Genomic DNA, 23,072 nt, shown 5'->3' with positions numbered 1-23,072 from the left:
ATAATAATTGTACGAAGTCACCCACCAGCTTCAAAACTGGTTTTTATCCAATTGCAACCAATTATACAAGCAACTCTTCAAAATTAACATGTGGGTCTCACATGCTGAACTATTAAATACTTGAGCTCAGGCCCTGCTTTAACCACAGCGTATTCTTTCGCCTCAGCAATCCTGTGTTCCCTCAACGTAAGGCATACATCACCACCCACTTCTACAGCCTGCCCGCTCCTTCCAGGAGGGTACAAAGCATGTACTCCTGCTTTATTCTCTCCCCAACGCCCTCCATGATCACCCTCGCTTCCCTAGTTCAGTGTGGCACTGTGCCCCACACAGCCCTTCAGCTCTTAACCTCGGCCAAACATCAGCTGCACGGAGCTCCTCAAGCAGCCCCACGTCAGTTCCCCACCCAGAAGTGGGCGAGGTGGGGAACTGTAGGAGTTGCACTACTGGTATTCATCACCTCTCAAAACTACCAACCTCCTTCTCACGATTTACTGTAGGGAAGGGGAACACTCGCGTCTGACACTAAATCCCCCTGACACACATGACGGTGGCAAGCCAACGTACCCGTCTGTTGTAGTTAAGACCTTAGACGAGCAGTATTTGAAGGAACATCATAGCAAGCAGCAGCTACAGAAGCTTCTCCAGGCAGGCCTGTCAGCTCACCCTTCACTTCGCTCCATCAGCTCTCTTGTAACCGCTTTCAAGAGAAGAACATTAAATGGCATTAACTCACTTAAACTAGTCACTGCAGCTGCCAGTCTGGATTGTGACATGAACTGTGATAATTTACACTTCAGATGCATTGTACGAATTCACAGCAACTAGTCTTCAAGACTGTGCTGAAATTATCCAATTGTCACTTGGATTTATTCAAAAAAATACTCCAAATCCAAATAGCACTAAGGTGGAAGCTTCCATCTGCAAAAAAAAAAAAAAAAAAAAAAAAGAAAAAAAAAAAGGAAGTCAGTTAAGTCACACTCACAAAATGTTTTGGTCTGTACCCAACCCTCTACCTCACCCCCATAAGGCTCCTTCCTGTAGTTCTCCCCCAAGAAAAATAATGCCTGTGCAGAATTATGGTTTTTGACTTTTGGAAACTTTTATCAGGAAACTTTCCTGAAATACCTAGATTCAATACAAAACTAAGCACAAGGAACAGTTTCTGCTTAAGAGAGATCTAGTCTTCTATTGGTATAAAGAGCAACAACAAGCAGCAGTCCGACTATCATGCTTGTTTTTTTTGGAAAAGGTGAGCATTCACAGTGACTAGTCACTTCCAATAACCAACCTGGAACTTCTCCTGCAGGAATCTTGTAATCCAGTATGGACTGACTCGTTCCAGCAGACATGCTTGGCGCTGCTTTGCTGCCAAAGCACCAGACAACTCTGACACGTGGAAGTGAAATTTCTTCAAAAGGTAACTGCAACGTGGTTCAGCATTTCAGAAGGTGGGACTTTACGACTGTAACTGGTACAAAAATGCATTTTACATGCAACTTTCCCAATTCTCTGGTAAAACGTTTAACAAAATTAATACTAATAGAAGCCATTATCATTGATCAGCTATATTGTTTTAATTTTGACTGACTTCACTATTTTAAACTGAGTATGCTCTATTTACATTTGAGGTACAATGCAACTCATAGTTCAAAGCCACACGGAAAGTTCCATTCCTCACTTTTGGTCAGGTTCTTCGAGTTTTACTTTTCTCTGCGAGTTCCTAATTTAGTGACTAGCTACAAACAAGCCAAGCAGTAAAGCCTCCATGCATTAAGTACAGAAGCCTGCAGCAATTAACTTTTTTGACTGGGCAAGAATACAAGACTCAGTTATGCTATTGAAGCAATCTACAGCTGCCAGCTCAACCTTCTCCCATACTTTGTCAAAAGATAGCTGCAGGATCCATTTCTCTTCTTCTGAAGTTTTGATCTGCAATTGTTGTACTTGTGCCTCCTTTTCCTAGTATTGCCTTTTTCTCACCTCTACAGAAAATTCAGTTGAAGCTACTGGTCAGGACCGCTCCTTCATGACTTGTGGCTCACTGCCACCTTCAGCAATGTGCTTAGAAGTGAACCTTGAAACTACGCTTGTGTTCCTGTATCCCAAAATAAAGGGTGTTTAAACCATGATGACATCTATTTGAGAAGCATCTTTGACCACCCGAACAGAGACATGAAATGAGGGTAAACCCTGCAGCCCCTATAGCTACAGCATCAAATACGTTACTCTAGAGGTAAGAAACTCTTCAATTTATGAAATATTACACTGCGTAGTGACTGGAACACGTGGGGGGTTTAAGGCCCCACGATGTTACTGCTCACAGCTGTTACACAGAAGTTACAGCTACATCAAGAGCTTGCTTCAAGCCGCCTAAGTGAGTTAGGGCCCTCCTCTCTTATTTGAGCTAGGGGCCACGGAACTACCTTGTTCTCCTGTTCACTGCTGGATACTAAACAGTCTGCACTGCCAAAGTGCCGTGTATTATGGAATTTTTCTCAGCAATCCAAGAATTAAATACCAGTTATAAATATGGTTTACTGAATCACAGTACATCCACTTACTGGGCTATACGTTGTACAGCAAGCTACAGAGGCATCTGGAGGAACTCACTGAAGCAATCCGACTTGCAAGCGCAAGAGGTTTACAACACTTGATAAAAGGCAGGTTAGGAAGCCTGCCTTCCACAGCAAGTTGCCAGAAACAGAGCCACTGCCCCAGCCATAGCACTTTTAAGATGCATCAGTGCAACTCGCCCCTTCCCTCAAAGCAAGCCCATTCACCATCTCTAGTAGTCTTCTCATGCTCCACTTGCAATGCACAAGACCGTCTGTAAGCTAAAGCACTTCCACCACTGGCAAAACCAAGTTTCAGAGACACTCCCGTTTTGCTATTATAAACACACCAGCTCTCAGGAGTTAAAAGTATTTAGTATCAATGAGCGGGGGGGGGGGGAAAAAATAAATCACTAGGGACAAGGTTCTAGGAAGTAAGATATTTTGAGTATTTAATAGATGACATTCCAAGCCTATACAATGCAACATTGAACTCTTTTCAGTTCTGGGTTTTTTTTTTCTTTCTCCTTTTTGCCAATTTGATTTGAGAAACAGGCAGCTAGTAAGTCAGTGCCACTTGATTAAAGACATGCATGTGACCTGGGGAAGTTCAAAGCATTAGGAAGTTAAAAAGCACATACTCACTGATAAAACATACATTGGACCACAAGGCAAACTCCTACTATTACCTTCAGCACAATTTCTTAATTTTCCTCCTGTCACAGCAAATCTGTAGTGTCTAGTCTTGTCTGTGACGTTATTTCGAATTCACTTGCATATTAAGACAATTGGTACATAAAGGATCTTAGGATGGTCCCAGTCTAAGTCAACTCCCACTGATGCTTCCTTCTGTTAAGTAACCTAGTTGTCAATCAAAGCTTTTCTACTGGGAGACATTCAGAAACAAGTCAAGTATCACAATGTTTATTGATAGATACAAGTATATAAAATCAGGGCATGAACATGTCTCGATAAATTAAGTAGACTTAATTTCAGTACTATAATAGAGGGACCAATTCAAATTTCTCACGATGTCATGTTTCACACCCACAAAAACCTCTTCCAAAAGGGCATTAAACCATCTCCTCAGCTGATCAGTTTTTGTGCAAGTAAACTGTTTCTTTTAAAAAAAAGACTTGTGCACTTGCCCAGGCTCAAGGATATTAAAACCTAGCACATAAAGCCCATTACTAGAGGTAGAAATACAGGCAATATACTATTACGGCAACAACCATCGATTACAGTTAAGGATTCTCTGTAACAACCAAATGGATAATCAAATATTGCAACAACTCAAGTATTACACTGAGCAAAGTGCATTTCTACAGTATTCAGTGTTGCTATTCAGTTTTCTAACTTAAAAACAGCCTATGATAACTGGCAGCAAAGAAGACCCTTGCAACAGACTGCTTCTGCTCGAGAACTTATGATGTAATTATTGCATGCTGCTAATACACTGTTACCTAAACATTAAAGATACTCTAAAATATTTTTATTGTAGACTATTAAGACATACTACAAAAACCTTTTGCAGAGGATATCCTATTGACATACTTCTGCTTTAAATATTGTGAAACATTACAGCGGAATGAATTTTCGCAGTGGTTAGGTCAAATGCAGTTACATCATAGCAACAGTATGTTTGCACAATTTAAGGCTTTGGCTGGTTCTTTAGTCAGCTTCTTCTTCAGATTCTTCTTCTTCAGCAGTTTCCAGCCAGGTTAGCCACTGGTTTACCTGCAGTTACATAAAACGGGTTTAAGGGAGCAGGAATTATTTCCCCACTGTATACTTCTGCAAAACACTGCTCCCCCCTGCCCCCCAAATAATTTGAAACGTCTTTCAGCCACACTCAGCACTACATGTATGTCTCTAGTTACAGATGTAGTTTATCTTGCCACACTCCTTTCTAGTGAAATGCTCCATAACTAAAATACTAAGTCTTTTAACACTGTCTGAAAGCATTCTCAAACACTCAAGTCCAGCAGAGATCACAAGTGTCCTTAATATTAGGAAGTTTACCTGGAATAAAGCTTTGCCTTTCCCTGGAAACTCTTGAGTAATATCTTCCTTCCATGCCAAGAAAGCTTCTTCTTCAATGATTTCCATGTCATAGAAATGAACAAAGAAGCGCAGTAACATGCCTGTGGAAGTAAATTTAAACTTCAGTTAGCTTTATGGCCTTCTGAACAGCCTAGCCGAGTAAGAAACTGAAAGCCATCACTACTCAAGTTACATTTCAGCAACATCTTGATGCGCATACCTTTTGGAAAATTATTGTTGTAGCAGTGCACCTGGAGTGCATATAAAGCACTCACTTGCAGATCAACATGGTCATGGAGGAACTTCTGCATTACCGGTTTGAAGGAAAGAAGCAGTTGTTTTTCCTGCTCTAGCTGCTCTTTAGATGGAGCAGATGAAGAATCCGATTCGTCACTAGGTGGGTTTACTTCACTAGAAATATACTGCAAGAAACTGAACAACAACAACAGTGAAGCTCTGTGAACTAAGATATAGCAGCTAAATTTCATGTTCTCAAAAACGTTGAGTACTGTCAAGCTCAGTTTACTAGCCATTACTAAAAACGCCTTCCTGCTTTTATCAGCAGTTAAGCGCATGCACAGCAGATCAGTATTGTGGCTGACTGTGCAGAAGCAAAACTAGGATTTCTGTGGTGCTCACAGTTCTGAAACATTTCAAAAAAAAAAAAAAGAATACACAGGTATAGGTTTCTTTCCGAGGAGAAGCTACACTTCACTGATCCAAGCCTGGAGATTTACATTTCTTTGTAAATACAATGGGTGCTTAATACAAAGGAAGTTCACTCCGAACAATTTGTCTCCCTTCATACCCTTTCTGTACAGAGCTACACGTCAGCCTTTACAGAGTCAGTGACTTCCTGGTAGCTTAACGAAATACATGCCTGCGCTAGGTCAGGATAGTATCTCACCTGGTCATCAATATATTCACAAATCCTTTATCTACATGAAGTTTGGGTGAAATGTTATCTTTAATCCACTTGTAGATGGCTTGAGGGGATGGATCCGATTTTATTTGCTTTAGCAGTTCCTTCTCCAGTTTCAGAAGTGGGAACAAGAAACTAAGCCCCTTCCCTTCTAAGATCTCCAGCATGCGGTCCTTGTTCTGGTCAATTTCTGAGAAGACAGACAGACACACTTCAGCACCAGCGCTAATCAAATCTATAATCAATGGTTCATAGGTCTAAGCACCTCTTTAGAAACACCATTCCTAAGGAAGCTTGACAGCTGATTGCATCTAAACACCACTCTATGTTATTTTACTCTGCTGTTAGAAAACCCTGGAGTAGCGCATACACTAACATGAGGTGTCATTAGAGCCATGTGGTAACTCTTACCTGGTAACATTTTCTGCATATTCACTTTGCTTTGTTGGAATAATTCTGTTAGCCATTCACGATCTTGTAACTTAGCTAACTGCTGAAGGCAGAGCAGGAAGAGAGGGAAATGGGTGCCACTTTCCAGTGGTTGAGCCAGTTCGGAAATGCTCACCAGTTCTGAAATAATGGCACGAGCTGCAAACTGTGCTAAGTAGGATTTCACCAATGGGATGTCCACCTCCAGTTTGGGGCACTGGTCCAATACATTCAGGAATGCCTAAGAAATGGTAAACACACAAGTTAATAAGGTATTTTGGAATTTTGTTGTGCACAATACTACTACATAGGAGCCCTATGTTTATTTTCTGCGTTATATCCCTTTGCCAAGGGGTTCCCCATTTTTGTTACATCCACAGGACTTAAGAAAGCTTTACATCCTGCCTTTATGCAAGCTAAACACCAGGAACAGACCATCAACAAGGACAGCAGCCTATCAGACTGCAGTACCTGCATGAAGTTGTCACTTGTGGCTATTCCCTCCTGCTTGAGCAAGCTGATCAAAGTACTTGCTTTCTCTTTGTCTTCGTCTGACCTATCTAGGGATTGAATGATTACTTTGCTCAACATCTCAGGAATGAAGTGTTTTGGAGCTCTCATCTCTCTCACAGTATTGACAGCATCATTAGCGTTTCCATTGTTCAGATACTCAGTCACAACAGCTTCCTAGAAAAAAAAGCCTAGTTAAAAACATACATTCATTTTTTTAAAAAACACACAGAGTTTTAAGCAGCACTATTACATACTTAACTTACAGTTTGTTTAAGTAGCTCTTCTTTAGAAGGAGGTGGTTTCTTGGTGGTCTTTGCAGGCTTTTCTTGTATAAGTGGTGGATTTGTTTTAAGACCAAGTTGAGGAGGCTGAAAAAACATACCAGAATTTGTTTCTTTGCAGTACACCTACCTACATTTACGTGAAGTTTAAAAAACACCAAACAGATACAAAGGCAGATAGCAGCCAGATTAGTTTTCAGGTTAGTTTCATATTTCTGCTTTGTGCAGTGACACCTGTCTCTCCCCTCCGCTATTAAAAACCGATCCAAGTCTTACATGCATGAAGAAATCAAGTATGGCCAACAAAACAGAGCAATTTTAGTATTTACCTGTCCCAAAGGTGGTGTCTGAGTGCGTGGTGGTTGAGCACTGGGAGGAATCATAGTTATCTGGGGCTGAAGCTTTGGCACTTGGTTTTTATTCATTAGAAAAGACTGAGCAGGTCTCAGGCTAATCTGCAGAGATAAGTCAGGAAAAAAGACCTCAAACTGTTTCAAGTATTCCAACCAAGTATACACAGCCATGGACTCACAGCAACCAATCCCACCAAAGCATGACTTGTTCACTCAAATACAGATTAAGCCACATGTGTACTGTGGGCTTAATTCACCCACAAGCATGACTATGAATCACAACTTGCTGCAAATCACTGGTATTTAATTCCATTGGTATCAGTATCTGGAATTGCTCCTTTTAGATGCAGTATGTTAGAGACCCAAGAAGATACTTTGCATATTTGCTGATGTATTTCAGAGGCAAGATAAAACTCTACCAATTGCTCAGAAATCAGGATACAAGTCTGATTTCTTGTATCACTCGAAATAACAATGCAGTTTACTTTGTGTTTGACATTTTTGTTATTAGCCAGTTCTTAAAAAAAAAATTAAAAATTTAGCCTGGTCCAGCACTTCATGGTTTCTAAAGTTTAGTTTTTTTCGTAAGTTTTAATTAAACGTATCGTTATCAATATGATGCATGGGAACTGATGTCAGAGTAGTGTTCTTGGGGAGGTGTGGGGGAAGGAAGGGACACCCCAAGAAATTGCCCTCATATCTCAGTCTTGCTCATAGGACGCTGGACACCCTAAGAAAAGTGAGGGGTAAGGTGAAAGAGGAAGGGACAAAGAAGAGGAGGAGGAGGAGGAGGAGGAGAAAGAGTTCCAGCATTAGTCCTCATAATAACGCGTCTTGCTATAATCATTGGGCAATATTTAGAATAGGCTTTAAGTAATGTAGGCATGTAATGTACCTCATCTGCATTAAGCTGTCCTTTCTTAGAAAACCGAGGTGGCATATCCTTCGACTGTCCTTGTTGCTGGGATAAGAGTCCCTGATTCTGGTTATGGTAGAGCTGGCTTTGCCCCTATTTCAGAAAGGGAGATATAGAGAAAGAAGTGCAGATGATGGAGTGGCGTACATCATATGGTAAGTAGTACCAGAGGGACCAGAGGAACAAAGATTCTATTTGCCAGGAAGGGAGAAAGAAGGAGCAGGGGTGGTGGGAGAGTAGCACCTATCCCTAAAAACAGGGCTATCTTTTAAATAAAACACACCATTCTGACCCACCAAAGCCACATGCACCTTTTCTTGCAGTAAAAAAAAAAAAAGTGTATTCCTTGCATCTCTTGCACAATTTAAAAAGTGAGTTTAGAATTTTTTTTGTATCAGCTGAGCATCAGTTCTTAATCAGACTCAAATCTGAGAAGTCTTTCAACATAAGCAGACTACAATCCATAACATACGCATCTGTAGAAGAGCTTCTAAAAAAGCTGAAGTCATGCCGTGAACACCCTCCTTACCTGACTTTTCAGAAAAGATTTGCCTAGTTCTCCAAACTGGGATTGAGCAGAAGGCATGAGGTGACCCCCATGGCCATTGAAAAGTTGGTTTGAACGATGGCGTCCCATGGTGGGTGAAAATCTGTCCTGAATAACCCCTGGACCAGTACCAATTCCACTACCTGTACCATATGGGAGACAAAAGACAATTTTAGTTCCTGTTTAGCACAGTACAGCCACAGTCACCACCTCAGCCCTGCAGTTTTAGTGTACCTGGCATTTGTCCAAACATATCAGCAAGCCCTCCGAGTGGGTCCCTGTCAAGTTTCATCCTGGGTGGCATAAAGGGTCCCTCCAGAAAGAAGTCACTTCTCATCCCTTGAGACATAGGAGCAGGAATAAAAACTCCCAGATCCTTTAAAACAGGAATTATAATTTTGGTCAGTTTGGAGTAATAGCCTCTCGGGAAGTCAAGTTTTTAGCCCTGAACTATGTAAGTCCATCCGATTTTAACCCGTAACTCCTTACTGTCATACTCCACTCCAAGAACTAATCTTAGGAGCACAGCCTAGGTTTTATGACATGGAGTATAAACAGCATAAGGATCCACTTAACACTTGAGCAGAAGCCAAGCACAAGACTTACTTTTACTGCATCTTGACGGATTTGATTGATAGTCTTTGGTCCATTGTCAAGAAAAGCTTTGCGAGGAACCCAGTTGTGTTCTCTCAACTCCACAGTATCCTTGGAACATAACAGATTATTAGCAAAGGATTCAAGATAAATTTGTGACAAAAAAGGAAGTATAAGCCATTTTATCACCATACCTGCAGCAGGAAACGAATCCTTGCTGGCAATTCCTTACTTGACATCAAGGAGCGCATACGGGCAAAGTACTGATCCATTAAGGACTGGGGGAACAAAAGTGATGTTACAAGTTAAGGGCTAAGTGTATCAATGTCTTGCTTATTTTTAGGAAAGGTGACCACATTCAAGACAAATATCCAAGATCAAATAATAAACCAGACTGCCCTTTCCTGCCATGTCAGCGTCCTTGATAGTAGCAGAGCTTAAGGAAAGCGTAAGACATCTCATCTGAGTCAGAGACGACAGCCTGCTGAATTCTCATTACTATGACACCACTTCAAGTTTACGTTCAGAACTCGCAAATCAAAGCCTTGTCATCTGTCAGATCACCTAGCTGTGTTCAGAACACTGTTCTTCACCACATCTTTTCAAGTAGCATTTAGGAAACAAATCTCACTTTTATGACCTCCTTATGTCCCTAACTGCACTCTGGAAAGACATTTAAGCCCATTTTGAAGACTGGCTCCTCTGGCTATGAAGACCTTCTACTCTTGCTTTCTCGAAGTCACAGCCTCAGTGTTGTACTCATCAATACGATGTTCGGTACGCAATGTTCAGGCAATTAGAAGCCTTGGCTATAGACTTTCACTAGCTTGATGGCTGCAGCAGATATGCACATACCTTGGCTTTTGCATGGTCTAATCTAGGTCCCACTGTCCTCATTATCTGACAGAGGCACTCCAAATCCTCCCCCATATCTTTGAGTTGGACTCTCTTCTTCTTTTCCAAAAGCTGAAATATTAAAGGAGAATTGGCCATTTCAATGTATTATAAATAACAGTATATAGTAAGTGACAATTTTATAGACACACACAGAAACCTTCCATCTTCTCTTAAGGACAAATGGACTTGAAAATTGGTTTTGAAGACTTGCTAACTCAAGTACTTATTACTCATACATGTATGTGCTTTATAGTAGCTGTGATACTCCTGTCTAGGCCAAACTACATGGAGACAATTCCCATGGCTTTGAACACAGCCAACTGTAATTGTTCATCACACCAAGATCTTTCATTTCAAATAGTGGGGGTTAGATAACTGACAGGAAACATTTTTGGGGCATTTTATGTTCCAAGATTCCTAGAGCAGCCTAAAAATTTAAGTTTTTTAGTTTAACTCCTATTTTGTTCTTTGCCCCCACCCAATCTGAATACTCACTGTTTTGATGCACTTATGAAGGATAGATTCATGAATAAGATCAAGCTTGCCAAGTTCTCCAATGAATTTGATGTTCCCCAGCATCTTGATCTTGGCAATGGCTCTCTGTTCCTCCTCCTCAGGGAGGAGGGGACCATCGTGCTTATCATAGACTGGAAAACAAAGAAGCATGTTTAACATGGCTGTGAAAAGAAAAGGTAAGTAAGTTCCATATTGAAGTGGTGTTAAAGCTTACTATCAACATTTCTGGTTCGGTTTTCAAATTCATCTTGAAGTTTAGATATTAGGAGGCGTCTGAATGTCTAGGAGAAGAAAACAGAACACTTGAGTCCATCCGTGCAACTATATATGCCAGCCAAATTTATTACTCCAGGCTGAAAGATATACTCACTGTGCTTTGCTTCTGTCCTGGATGACTCTCTGCTGATGGGCCATCAAAGTTGGGTGCATCTTCTGCCAGTCGCAGACATAGTTGAGCATACAGTGAGCTATACTTGGGCTCTTCAAGGGCTTTGTCTACGATCTAAATACAGCGATTCTGAGTAAGGTTTGACATAGTAATATGCAACCATTATCAGAAAAGTAAGCTGCAAGACACATGCTGCAATATTACAACTCTATGTGATCTACAACATTTTTTTTTGCCATTTCAAGCACACAGAAAGAGTGGATTTTGCATTAACACTGATCTTAAATGCTGAAGGCAAAGGAAAGAAGCTGTTCTATGCTACTGGATCCTTAACCAACATATGAGACAAACTTGAAGTTCAGCATCAGAATACCCACATCAGGATTGCCAATCTGATCTCAGATTAAACAAAGTGACATGACAGTTAATGATCAGCATACCAAGAGGTCACCTGTGGTAGCTTTTCCAAGACCATTAGGCTTGTTTATCAGTGTAACACTAAGAGGGGAGGCCAGGAAACTGAGACTGCTGACTAACATCTTCAATTAAAAAAATAAATACTCGTGACATCTAATGATTCCCGAGACTTCTAAAACTCAAAGTTTAGGAGTATTAGGTCTACTCCTTCCTCAGTATATCCTTTTTGCACCAAGTAGGAATGGCATTTCTGTAGGTCTGGATCATTAAACATTGCATTAGCCCTGTTACTTCTGCATCCCATTAAAAAACAGACAACCCTTTTTGTTTTTAACATGCAAGCAAAATGTAGTTAAAAGAAATGCAGCCAACATACCAGCAGTATGACCCCTTTTAGGATGAGCTTAGATTCTACACCCACATTGAGGAGCTCAAGGCATAGCTTGTCAAACTTTTCAGGAGTAAGCTTATTTAGTATGCTGAAGAGGAACAAACAAAAATAAGAATCCGTAAGATACTGCATGTATGCTACAGCAGAGTTTAGACCCAAATCTACCTTTACTTCTTGAATCTATTTAATAAAAATTGAAGACATACTTTCCACTCCGCTCTTTTTCTGAGGAGGTATTTAGAATGCGAAACACTATCAACAAGACCAACCCTCTCACAAGAATTACATCTTAAGTGTTTGCTGCTACTGGCCTATCAGTTTCTGCCTTTCTTCCAAAGAGCACCACATGGCCCCCACCCCCAGAACTTGAGACCCATATGTCTTCCTTTTCTCCAGCCCATTGATCAGAGATGTATGTTGCTGAATTTAACATTACAGAAAGAAAAAAAACCCAAAGAGACATTTTATGACGAGCTTACCCTCTTACTTTCCTGAAGATTGCATCATGTCGTTCTTTGTCATTTGCGGAGTCGTCATCTCGTCTAGTGCTTCGTGAAGGAATCCATTTCTGAGCGTTTTGCCCTGGGGTTTTCCCCAGGAACTCGCTATAAAGTTTTAGGAATGGTTGTAAACCAGAAAGTTTCAGAAACTGACCTTTTAACCTTTCAGTATTGCCTTACTTAGGCTAAGCCTGTTACTAGCTTTGTTAAGCGCATGCACTTAACCCTGCCAACACCACATCTCTTTACAAGTATTCACTTAATACAGCCACTCAAGAAAACCCTCTGAACTTCTAAAGCGAAAGGCATGAAAGAAGTCTGCGCACCTCCTATCACTCTGAACAGATCATATGCTATCCGGCCACAGACTGGAGCACATCAACACATCGTGAACTCAGTAGATATTCCCAGCACAGCTTTAAAGATACTCTATTTTCAACTCCGTATTCACCACAAAGCATTCTCTGGCTTTAAAATCATGCCAAGGCAAAAAGCAAGATGACATACCTGTTGCTGGCAGTCTTGGGATAGTGCTGAGGTGCACCCCTACCACCTCCTCCGCCTGAAGAAGCACTGTTAATTAAAAACAGTCATGTAATCTTATGTAATTCAAAATCCCCATGCTTTCAATTACATGTCAGTTTTGGTATAAAACTAGAACAAGTTTAAATTCTCCTTGAAAGACAGTTTCCACCGCCAAGTATTCAAACAAAAAGAAAACCCCAAACCAACCAATGAAGGGGCAAAAAAAAAAAAAAAAAAGGCAAAAACCAAACACTAGTACCTGAAACGAGAAGCACCCCCTTCTGCAATCGCACTCTCCACTTTGGCGGCTTGACAACGAAGAATCTTCAAAAGAATAAAATTAAATTGACGGGGTGGGGAAAAACAAAACCTAGAAAGACAAATCAAGCATTCATATTATAGCTGTTTTACTAGCAGCCATAGTATCTAACTTACAATAAAAGCACAAACGTTTGTTAAGAGAATGGGAGCCCTGAAACACTAAACTTCATAAAAGGGAGGAAAATTTATGCCATACTAGCTACACTCACAGGAAGCTCAGTTTCACCATTACAGCCACGTTTTCCAACGAGGGTGAGGGAGGAGAGACAAGGGAATCAGTGATTGATAAAGTAAGAACCTCAAACTTACCGTCCACGCCCCAGAAGCACTTGCATTACAAAAAAGCCATTTTTTCTCCAAGTACAGCATGATTAAATGATTCCTTTAGTGATACATTTTACAAGCTATGAGCGGAATGTGACTGCTTTGTCTCGAGAAGCAGCAGATCACGAAACGCGCATTTGGCGTAGCAGCAGTTACGTACTCTACAGTCAAGTCCAAACGGCCGATTAAGCTACTAAGTAACTGAAGTAACATCGGACCTCTGCACCACAAGTTTTAGTTTGCAAAACAGCAGCGAGAAGAAAGCGTCACCGCACTGCTCACACAGCAGAAAGCTGATCTCGGGGATAGGACCGCCTGGGGAACACGGAGGGAAAAGCCACCCACGGGCATTTTGAGGCTCCACCACAGGCTGCCTAGAGACATGGGGGTACTGGGCACAGAGCCATCTCCTGGGAAAGCCGGCCTGAGGAACGCCTAGCAGAGCGCGCCTCTCGCCTTTCAGGCGGCGGCCCCCCCGCAGACCCCGCACCCCGACAGCGGCCGGTCGCCGCGGCGCCAGCGCGGGCACGAGGAACGGCTCCCAACATGGCCGCCGCGAACAAAAGGGCTGCGGGAGCGGGAGGGGCGCCCCCCGCAGGAGACAGGCGCTACCCTGCCGCATGGAGCTGGCGGCTCCGGCCGCACCGAGCCCCCCCCCCCCCCTTCCCCCCCCAGGCGCCGCCCGTTTCCAGGCTCAGGCGCCGCCAGGAGCCCGGCCGGCTCTTTGTTCTCCGCCAGGGAGGCGAGCACGCTCCGCTCCGCAGCCGGCGGAAAACGGCGCCACCCGCCCCGGGCCGGGAGGGAGGAGGCAGCGGTCGGTGTCGCCCCGCATCGCCCCCCGGCCTCGAGCAGCGCCTTCGCTTTACTCGCCGCCTCAGCCTCAACAGGAGACACGGGTGAGGCTGCTGCCAACATCACGGCCCCTCGGCAGTCCGCTCCCCCTTCCACGGGATACAGACACAGGGATAAATGCACCACAAAACCACCCCACCCCTACAAGAAACCACTAAAACCCCTCGCCACCGACTCTTTCGGAACAGCCAACTTCCACACACACCCCCCCCCCCACTCCCAGCAATGCGGATCCTTAAAGATCCCAAAAAAACCGCAGCCCACCACGTGTACCTAGACTACTCCCCTCCAAGGGCAAACCTCTCGGGCCGCCGGGCCCCCAGAGACCGCAGCAAGAGACAGGACCCTGCAGCCGATCCGATCCCCCGAAGGACATTACCCGACCTCACCTCCCCCGCTACAGATACGCGACTCTAACCTCAAACGCTTCTGCTCAGCTTCCCCTCCGCGCCTAACGGGGGCTGGCAATCTCCTCTACCCCTCCGCTTAGCACCCGCGCTAACCCGAACGCGAACAGCGGGAACGGCCGTCGACGGGAGCCGCCATTTTGTGCGGTAGAAAACGAGAAGCCGACGAGAAAATGGCGGCCACTTCGGGCCGCCGCCATTTTAAGCTGCAGCTGCAGCAGTACCCATTCCCTCCCAACCCCCAAAGCAACTCTCCCGCCGCTCCCGCATTTCTCACCTTCCCTAAGGCCTTGTCAGCTTCCCCGGGTCCCGGCGGCTACCAAGGGCAGGGGAAAAGGCAAAAGAAGGGGGGGGAGGGGAAGGGAGCCGGGGACCGGGGCTGGGGAGGGGAAGGGGGGAGCGCGCGGGACAGGGCGAGTCTCCGAGTCACCACAGCAGAAGCAGCAACCCAACACTTCCCTCCGCCACCTCCATAGAGAGCCGGCTCGCTGCCGCGTCTAAAGCGCACCGAGGCAGCCCCACTAACTTTATTACCCTTCACGCAACCTAGCCCACCTCTCGCCAACAACCGCCAATCGCCGCCAAGGGCTCCGCCCGTCTTGCCAATCACAGCCGAGAAAGGGGGTGGCCTTAAGAGCTAAGTGGGCGGAGGAGGGAGGAAGTTTGGTTGAACTGTGCAACCGCCGCAGTGCAGCATCCGTATTCGCGAAAGCCGTTACGCCACGGGCTTGGCGGTAGGGCCTAGGAGGGAAGGGAAATTTGCGCAAGTGGCGTACCCGGTTAATGGCGGCAGTGTGGCTGCCACTCTCCTTCGCTGTTTGCTCCTGTACTTCAACCATCACAGAGCCCCAGTTCTAGAGGCCTAGAGTGTGAGTTACAGTTGATCCTGCCACGTTCTTGGAAAGGTAGTTTAAGATGTGTATTCTCGTAAGGTTTTTTGGCTTGTCTTTTTTTATTTATTTATTTAATACATTTATTTAAGGCTAGGTTTCCCTTCGGGCAGACCACATTTCAAATTTGGTTGAGGTAAAAGATTAGCTGATTATGGGCTGTAGTCCTGAGCTTGCAATCAGATCCGAAGGAGGAGACTTGCCATTCGTGCTCCAAGAGCCTGTCTGTACGGATCCGATTTCAGGTTTGCTTTCTGGGTTTGGAAACTATTTCTCTCTCTGCATGTGCTTCTAGGTATTAATTGGCCGGTCCATGGCAGGGTGTCCTCCAGGCAACCCATGGGCAACCAGGATTCCTGAGAGACATTTTCGTGTATTTGTCATGCTAAGCACACAGCTGGTGGGGTTTTCTTGCTCCTGCTCAGTTAAACAAAACAAAGATGGCCAGGCTTTTAGCTGTAGGTGGAAGTTTGAGTCGAGGGAGACTTCCAAAGACTCGGCAGTGTGAGGTTTTATCCTTTTAATGTCAGGTCTCAGGCCCTGATCGTCACTGAGGTAGCAGCTACCTGGACTTGCCAAAGATTCAAACTTACTTGTCCTGGATGGGGCAGGACAGAAAACAAACTCCACAAACCTCCACATCTGCTTTGTTCGTGCATACGCCTTCCGCTTTCGGTTTGTATGACTCATAATTCAGATGACTGGGAGAAAGTGATACATGTAATAACTCTTGAACCATATAGACGGCAAGTCCGAACAAATGGTATTGCAGAACTTAATAGTTTCCCAGAGCCAACCTCATTCCTAATGCTTTCAACACAGTGTGCCACAATGTCCCAAGGGTTATATAAAACCTAAAGGCTGTCATACGTCTTCCATCGCATCTTATCTGGGATGAAGTTTGTTCAATATAGGTTTCCCCACCTTGTACCCATAAGCACTAAGGACAGTTTACTTATCAGATTGTGTCATGAAAAATCTTGAATAAACTACCTGGAACTAAGTTTTGAGCACATACGTGTTGCATAAGGGTGAACATAACTGTGACAGGTACTTGTCATACCGGAATTTTTATATAATGACACTTCCCTGCATTTAACAATAGTTATATTACTGTGGGAGCTTGGACCTCACATACGCATCTGCAAGAACAGCACTGTGCAGAACTCCATTGAAATCAATGGGATCCAGTTTGAAAGAAAGGGGTCAATGGGCACAGAGGGAACAGCAAAGTCAACAAGATTTAAAACAATATTAAAACCAGTTAATATTCTTGAAATGGACATTCTCAAGTAAAAAGTAATAAAAATACTTGCAAATATTAAAAACGGAAGTGAAAGCAAGGATTTTATTTTGCATTGGATGGCAGCATATTCTCATGTAGTGCTTCCAGCATAAAGCATTCCAACACCATTTAGGGCAGAGACCCTGGAAGTGAAAATTCAGGAGAATTTGTCTTTTTCTTTGGGGGGAGGGGAGGTGGACGAGAGGAAAAGGAGAATAGAATGGAAAACCTGCAAAACACAGTAGGTACATATTGACATTTTTTGTTTATTGTAAAGCATACCATAAAATACTTATTACCATAACAACAGAAAAACCCACAGCATTTGGTTGTTATGAGAATAGCAGCAAAGATCGCTGTTTTCTTAAAACTGTGATTAGTTTTTTAGGACTGAATCCGGCATTATATTAAGACCAGCAGGATATATGCTATCCTGTAGCTCACACTGATTTTGACAGGTGGGAACCTAGGAAGTTTCTGCACTTGGCTGCTTTGCTCATAACTTCACATCTGTGCCACACTTTGTCAGCCTAATAGACCAGCTGCGCTAGTACAATTGATGAAGGCAATGAACTGTAGTACAGAGGACAGAAAAGATTGTGAAATGCCTTCTATTTTATATATCTCACCTACTTCTTAAATTCCATAAACTATTGTGGCGGACACCATTATTCATGTCTGAGAATGTAGCAGCCCAATGGTTTATATGATTATTCAGTAACAAATTTACCTATTTTTTTTTTAATTTGTCCCCTTGACTTAACAAAAATTAAAAAAAAATATCAGCAAATGGAATTTAATAGTTAGCAGTTTCAATATCACCTTGTACCCATCGGTCACCATAGTGCATTGTCCAAATTACCCCCCCTGCCTTTGTATTTTCCCCTTCTCCCTTCCACTTGCCCTGAACACCACTGATGCTTTAATTCAAATAAGCTGGTTTACAATTGACATAGTGGTTTAGACTGGATTTGTTTCTGCAAGTCTGCACTTGGAGAATCTATGGCTAATTCCTACTTGAGTGCACTGCCACTGGTTATTTGGAGGGGAAGGGTTGTCAGTGAAGTGTCATGAGGAACCTACTGTGTTGCAGACTGGCACAGAAACAAGAGTTGCTGCCCCAGATGCAGCATCTAGCTGAGAGGAAGAGGAATGCCTCTTGCTGGGCATATGGCATAGCTCAGAATCTGGCCTGGCTGCTGTCGTCTACCAAAACAACCCACAAAATGTGGGAAAGGAGCTTTGCAGAACTGGGAGTTTTTCCTTACTATTGCCAAGCTGGAATCACTGTGACTTAACACTGTGTAGTAGGTTGCACTGCAGTGATTACAAAGCTGAGTCCTGCTGGGTGGAGATTCCGGAGTGCTGATGACAGGGTAGCTGTAGCAGTGTGGCACTGTACCATCTCCAGTAAAAATACTGCATCTCATCACTGTACTGGTTGTGGATGTCGCTAGGCTGGGTTTTATGCAGAGTGCCCCATTAATGTAGTACAGACATGCATATAATACGAACCAAAGCATTCATGTAGAGAATTACTGCAGAGTAAGTAATTCACTGAAAATCCACACCCTAGTTTACCCAATTTCTCCAACATAATCACCTCCTGCACCTTCTTACTTTCCAGAGAGTTTTTTCTGCCTGTCTTTTCAAAAAGTGAGCCTCATTTTTCTCCAAAGCCATGTATATATATATATAGTTCCTGACCCATCCCATGAATAAAGCAGCTGACATGGACATTGAACCAAACATACGGAGTTTTTCCTGTGACAGAAGTCTGTCTCAAGGAAAGCTGTACTGTAGAAAAAAAAAAGGCCTGGGAAAAGGAAAAAAACCAACAAAACCCAAAACCAATCTCAAAACCACACCTATATTTTTCATTTAAACAACTTTTTGGCATTTCTACTGAAGCAGCATGCTCTTAACAGCAACCCTGTTTATACTGTGCAGATGCACTATTACAGGAATTGTTTGGGTTGCCTTTTGGAAAAGTACACTAATAGTTATGTGCCTAATTTGTAATATAGCACGGATGGTGTGAAAGTGTTGCAGAAGGCTTTGTGGTAGTTCTATACAGCCTTTTAAGTTGCAGAGTATATATTGGTATTAAACTTCTGAATATCTGTAGAGATGACTTAGGCTGATTTAACAATACGCACTGAGACAAGCGCATTTCAACCCTTCGAAACAGTGGTGGACTTCTAACCACCTGGGAGGTCACTTCTTTTTTCCTTTTCTTTGGAAAATCCTTTGCAGTACATTTCAGTGAGTCTTCTAATAAAACCAATGATTTTGCTTTCATCCAGTTGTCTTCTGAAATGCTGTTCCTTATACTTTAACTTAGCACCTGGATTTCCTGCTGCTCAGAACTGGTCCTTTATACTTTATCAAATAATTTTTTTTTAAATTAAAAATATCTCCTTGTTATCTATTTAAGACCCCGAAGACTTGCTAGATTTATTAAGTATAACAATTAGCCTGGCAGTTATAATCGCACAGGACTCTTACGGTGGTTCTTTGTCAGAAGACTGGAAAGGTATTTGGGGTGTGAGTTTATAGTTAGCCAGTGAAAGCTGCCTGGAATGCTCGAGTGTCAGAGATACTGATATTCCATCAGTGAATGTTTATACAAGCAACTAAGGAAAGTGAGGCAGTGCCGATAACAATACAGCTTGCTTTGCTTTCAGAGGCCTATTTAGAACAGGGAATATTTTTAGCTGATACAATTGTACTAATGCATAATCATCATAGCTTTCAAAGAAGATTGCATATGTATTCCCAGAATGGTTTGTGGAAAAAAACCCAACCACAACCCAAACCCAACAGTGACTGTCTTCTCAGCCGGTCTAGTCCAATGAAACATGTAAGCTGCAAAATTTTTATGTTCTCTAGTCATCTGAAATGACAGATTTGTTCATATTCTTTCGCATCAGCAGAGTGAGCGTGCTGTACTGCAATGTTCTGTTTCTGACATTGCTTAGCACCAGATTAACAATAAAGAAAGCTTTTAAATTTATCATTTTTATTATTTGCCAAGACAAGAGCTTTTCTTTCTCCTAACCACTGCCTGTTCTCGTTTGAATTACCTTAAAGCATGTATATAATGTGTAATTTTTACGGTTATTAGTATTTCAATTTCCTATGTTCACGTCTAATTTTGACATCTTTTAGGCCTCTCCAATAGCATGTCTTAGTGAGTTCCGTGGTTTAATTGCACAATGTTTAAGAAGTAACAATCCTTGTATCAGTTTTAAAATTTATTGCCTTGCTTCCATTGTAATCTGTTTACTTAAGTGGTTCTGTGGCCGTCATCTTGGATATGAAATACTTGTCATATTCATAAACACCTACTGGAGCTGAACACAAATTACAGTTGATTGAGTTGGAATAGCATCAGTGTCCTATAGCTGCATTGCATTACTCGTATCTTTATAAAAACGTATTATTGATGAATTCAGAAGCATGGATTGGAAATTACTTACGATTATTAAAATGCTGTGCTTGGTATTATCAACATAATCTTGTATTGTCTTTTCCATTGCAGAAAATGCTGTGTCATGGTTTGTGTGTGTAGGAAACACTAGGAATACCCTATAGAACATGTATATACTTTTAGTTGCTTGTAGAAAAGGGCTTTTGTTGGATGTAGTGAGCTACACTTAGCTACAAATAGCACTTGCTATTTGCCTTATTTTTCATGGGCAGAGCTATAGCGTCCCTTCTTACAATTTAAGGTAATATTCACATATAATAGTTATCAATGGTTGCCGTTAATACAGTTTTTATTAATGACAAAGGACAGCATTAATACTCTGTTAGGTTTCTGTAAGGGCCAGATTTTCTGTTATTTAGGGATCAAAGATGCACTTAAGCTAAAAAAAGGGTGAGGAAAAGCTACTTAGTGTTTTTCAGTCATCAAGGGGAAGCACAAATACAGGGAAATCGGGCTAATAGTTATAAATCCAGGTTGACCTTTTGGATGTCAGTAAAGTCCTTCTGTTTTCTCTTGTTAACAGTCTGAAAAGTTCAAAACCTTTCCTTAATATACAAAGATTATTATTTGCACATATGAGCGTGTTATTACAAACCTGTATTATTAAATAGGTTCAGGAACATGAAACCATTAGATTACAATAAACAGCGTTTCCATGGTTTGCCCTCTGGTTCCCTTTATTACATCCAGTCTAATTACAGTGTGTTAAAATTGTTTTTCATTTCTGTAGATTATTTTTATATTGGCATTCTGTAGTCCTTAATCCATTTAAAGCAAGTGCAGCTACTCATTGAAAGTATGTAGTTTTTCCCTATTTTGGTGAAATTGGTTTGTTTTCTAACAAAATTGCATGAAGGAGGCTTTCTCCCGTTCGTACCCAAATCGTTACTTATACCTACTTCGGGAAGAGAATCAGGGGAAGAGAACTGAGAACTATCAGAACGTGACCTACATCAGCCCTAACATCTGAATATTCTCCGATCTTCAAAAAAAAAGCTAGATCTGACTCTGAAGGTAGCTTTTATTAACCAGTAGTTATTTCTGGCTTCATGTGGCATGATTTTATGTCATACAGTAAAAGTTAAGCAGGTCCAGAGGAGGGCCACAAAAATGATCAGAGGCCCAGAGCACCTCTGCTGTGATGAAAGGCTGAGAGAGTTGGGGTTGTTCAGCCTGGAGAAGAGAAGATGCCGGTGAGACCTGATTGTGGCCTTTCAGTGCTTAAAGGGGTTTATAAGAAAGATGGCGACAGATTTCTTTCAACACAGCTGTAGCGATAGGGCAGGGGCGTAATGGTTTTAAACTGAAAGAGGGTAGATTCAGACTAGGTACAAGGAAGAAATTTTGTATGATGAGGGTGGTAAAACACTGGCACAGGTTGCCCAGAGGGATGGTAGATGCCTCATCCCTGGAAATACTCAAGGTCAGGTTGGAGGGGGCTCTGAGCAACCTGGTTTGGTTGAAAACGTCCCTGCTCATTGCAGGGGGTTTGGACTAGATGACCTTTAAAGGTCCCTTCCCACCCAAACTGTTCTATCATTCTATAAAAATGTCAAATGTGTTCTGCAGATTGAAAATATTTAATTCTCTGGGGCAATACAACCCATTTCAGCACCACAGACTTAATTCCTATTAGCCAGCTCCACAAGTTTAGTGAACTTAAGAAACAAGTAATCATTAACAAAAGGTAAAAAGGACTTCAGAGATGTGTTTGGTAACATGATCCTATTTCTGTGGATTCTCTGTTGTGCAATTCTGAGTAAAAATGGGAGGTCTGAAAAAAAAAAGATAATGAAAACTTAGTTCTTTTGTGAGTTCTGAGCTAGTATTGGCCTTGCCACCTGGCAACAGCCTCAGGTGCAGCTGCGGGTATGTCATGGAGGGTTGCAAGGCCAAGGAGGAGGGGGGGGCATGGGGGAGGTAAGCTGTATGTATGCCTATTGTAAAATACCTGTAATCAGAAGCACTTCCAACTGGGGTGTTTTTTCCTGGATTTCCTTAGTAAAATAGAGGTGGGTTTCTGTCTGGGGTTTTTGTTTGTTTTGTTTTGATTGTTTTGGGTTTTTTGTTGGTTTTTGTTGTGGGTTTTTTTAAAAGTAAAAGAATATGAATAAGCATAATTTCATACTAGGTAGTTATTCTGGTTAATATAAATGGTTTACTGTAATTATTTTGATTTTGCAAGGATTCCAGGCTTGGCATTTACACACTGTGTGTCTGAAACAGAAGTCACATACACTGCATCGGAAGTAACACAACTGCCCACAGACACGTGTTTGTTTCAGATGTAAATAGGTGGATCCCTAGATTGAGATGATACTGGGCTGAATTACAAAATTTTCTAGAGGTTAAGTTCCTAGATAATTTCTGGTTTCAGCATTGTTCAGGTACGGTGCGAGCTGAGCCTGCTGGGATTGAAGTATTTAAGACAGTGACATAAAACCCACTTGTGAGCTAATCAAAAACCTTCATTCCTTCTATAGGCTCAGTACTGCATTTTTAGCAAGTGGAACTCTGTTTAGGCCCTAAACAAACACTAAAGGATGTAGCCTTGTAGCTACTGACGTTATGTTAGTTTTATTAGGGATGAATTTGACTCAGCATTTTATCCCTATTGTATACTTGATTGACTTGTTCATTGAATGCAGCACCTCCCCAAGAATTAGCTGAAAGCAGAGCTACAGGATGCTTGCTTCAAATATACTAACTCTGA

The 23,072-nt window shown here is 42.3% G+C and overlaps 1 protein-coding gene, 1 long non-coding RNA gene and 1 other non-coding gene across 19 annotated transcripts in view; 1 reads left to right on the top strand and 2 right to left on the bottom strand.

Annotated features, from left to right (window-relative positions):
- Window positions 1-3,463: 3,463 nt before the first annotated feature.
- Window positions 3,464-13,458, bottom strand: EIF4G2 (eukaryotic translation initiation factor 4 gamma 2). 2 transcript variants are annotated; one of them, XM_056353150.1, is made up of 22 exons: window positions 13,418-13,458; window positions 13,047-13,157; window positions 12,770-12,835; window positions 12,242-12,367; window positions 11,748-11,850; window positions 10,937-11,068; window positions 10,781-10,847; window positions 10,546-10,697; window positions 10,009-10,119; window positions 9,348-9,431; window positions 9,166-9,264; window positions 8,794-8,935; window positions 8,542-8,702; window positions 7,992-8,105; window positions 7,073-7,198; window positions 6,726-6,830; window positions 6,421-6,636; window positions 5,932-6,190; window positions 5,506-5,710; window positions 4,819-5,030; window positions 4,578-4,699; window positions 3,464-4,292 (listed from the first exon to the last, which is right to left on the bottom strand). In XM_056353150.1, the coding sequence occupies exons 1-22, from the start codon at window positions 13,441-13,443 to the stop codon at window positions 4,227-4,229; spliced, it is 2,805 nt and encodes a 934-aa protein (XP_056209125.1). In that variant the 5' UTR covers window positions 13,444-13,458; the 3' UTR covers window positions 3,464-4,226. The 2 variants fall into 2 exon arrangements, with proteins under 2 accessions (XP_056209125.1, XP_056209126.1); XM_056353151.1 differs by lacking the exon at window positions 7,992-8,105.
- Window positions 7,785-7,950, bottom strand: LOC130156599 (small nucleolar RNA SNORD97). The gene has a single exon (XR_008824489.1). It is a non-coding gene; the product is annotated as a small nucleolar RNA SNORD97 (small nucleolar RNA).
- A 1,510-nt stretch (window positions 13,459-14,968) lies between the features above and the next one.
- LOC130155679 (uncharacterized) overlaps window positions 14,969-23,072 on the top strand; it is a 316,598-nt gene continuing 308,494 nt past the window's right edge. For 12 of the 16 annotated variants that reach the window (XR_008824187.1, XR_008824185.1, XR_008824180.1 and 9 more), the window contains exon 1: window positions 14,969-15,596. This is a non-coding gene — a long non-coding RNA (uncharacterized LOC130155679). Of the gene's footprint in view, window positions 15,597-22,125; window positions 22,229-23,072 lie in introns of those variants that run through there. The other 4 variants (XR_008824188.1, XR_008824182.1, XR_008824186.1 and 1 more) reach the window with 3 other exon arrangements.

This window comes from Falco biarmicus, chromosome 10, assembly GCF_023638135.1.
Source record: "Falco biarmicus isolate bFalBia1 chromosome 10, bFalBia1.pri, whole genome shotgun sequence".
Classification (NCBI taxonomy): Eukaryota; Metazoa; Chordata; class Aves; order Falconiformes; family Falconidae; genus Falco; species Falco biarmicus.
This window is presented reverse-complemented; position numbering and strand designations above follow the sequence as displayed.

What these genes read in the sequence shown, in the direction of transcription:
- EIF4G2 (XM_056353150.1), bottom strand. Translation starts at nt 13,443, where the DNA reads ATGCAAGTGCTTCTGGGGCGTGGACG. An exon ending in GGATTCGTTTCCTGCTGCAG is followed by an intron (nt 9,265 to 9,347) that starts GTATGGTGATAA and finishes TTATGTTCCAAG; the next exon opens with GATACTGTGGAGTTGAGAGA. An exon ending in CAAGTGACAACTTCATGCAG is followed by an intron (nt 6,191 to 6,420) that starts GTACTGCAGTCT and finishes ACCATTTCTTAG; the next exon opens with GCATTCCTGAATGTATTGGA.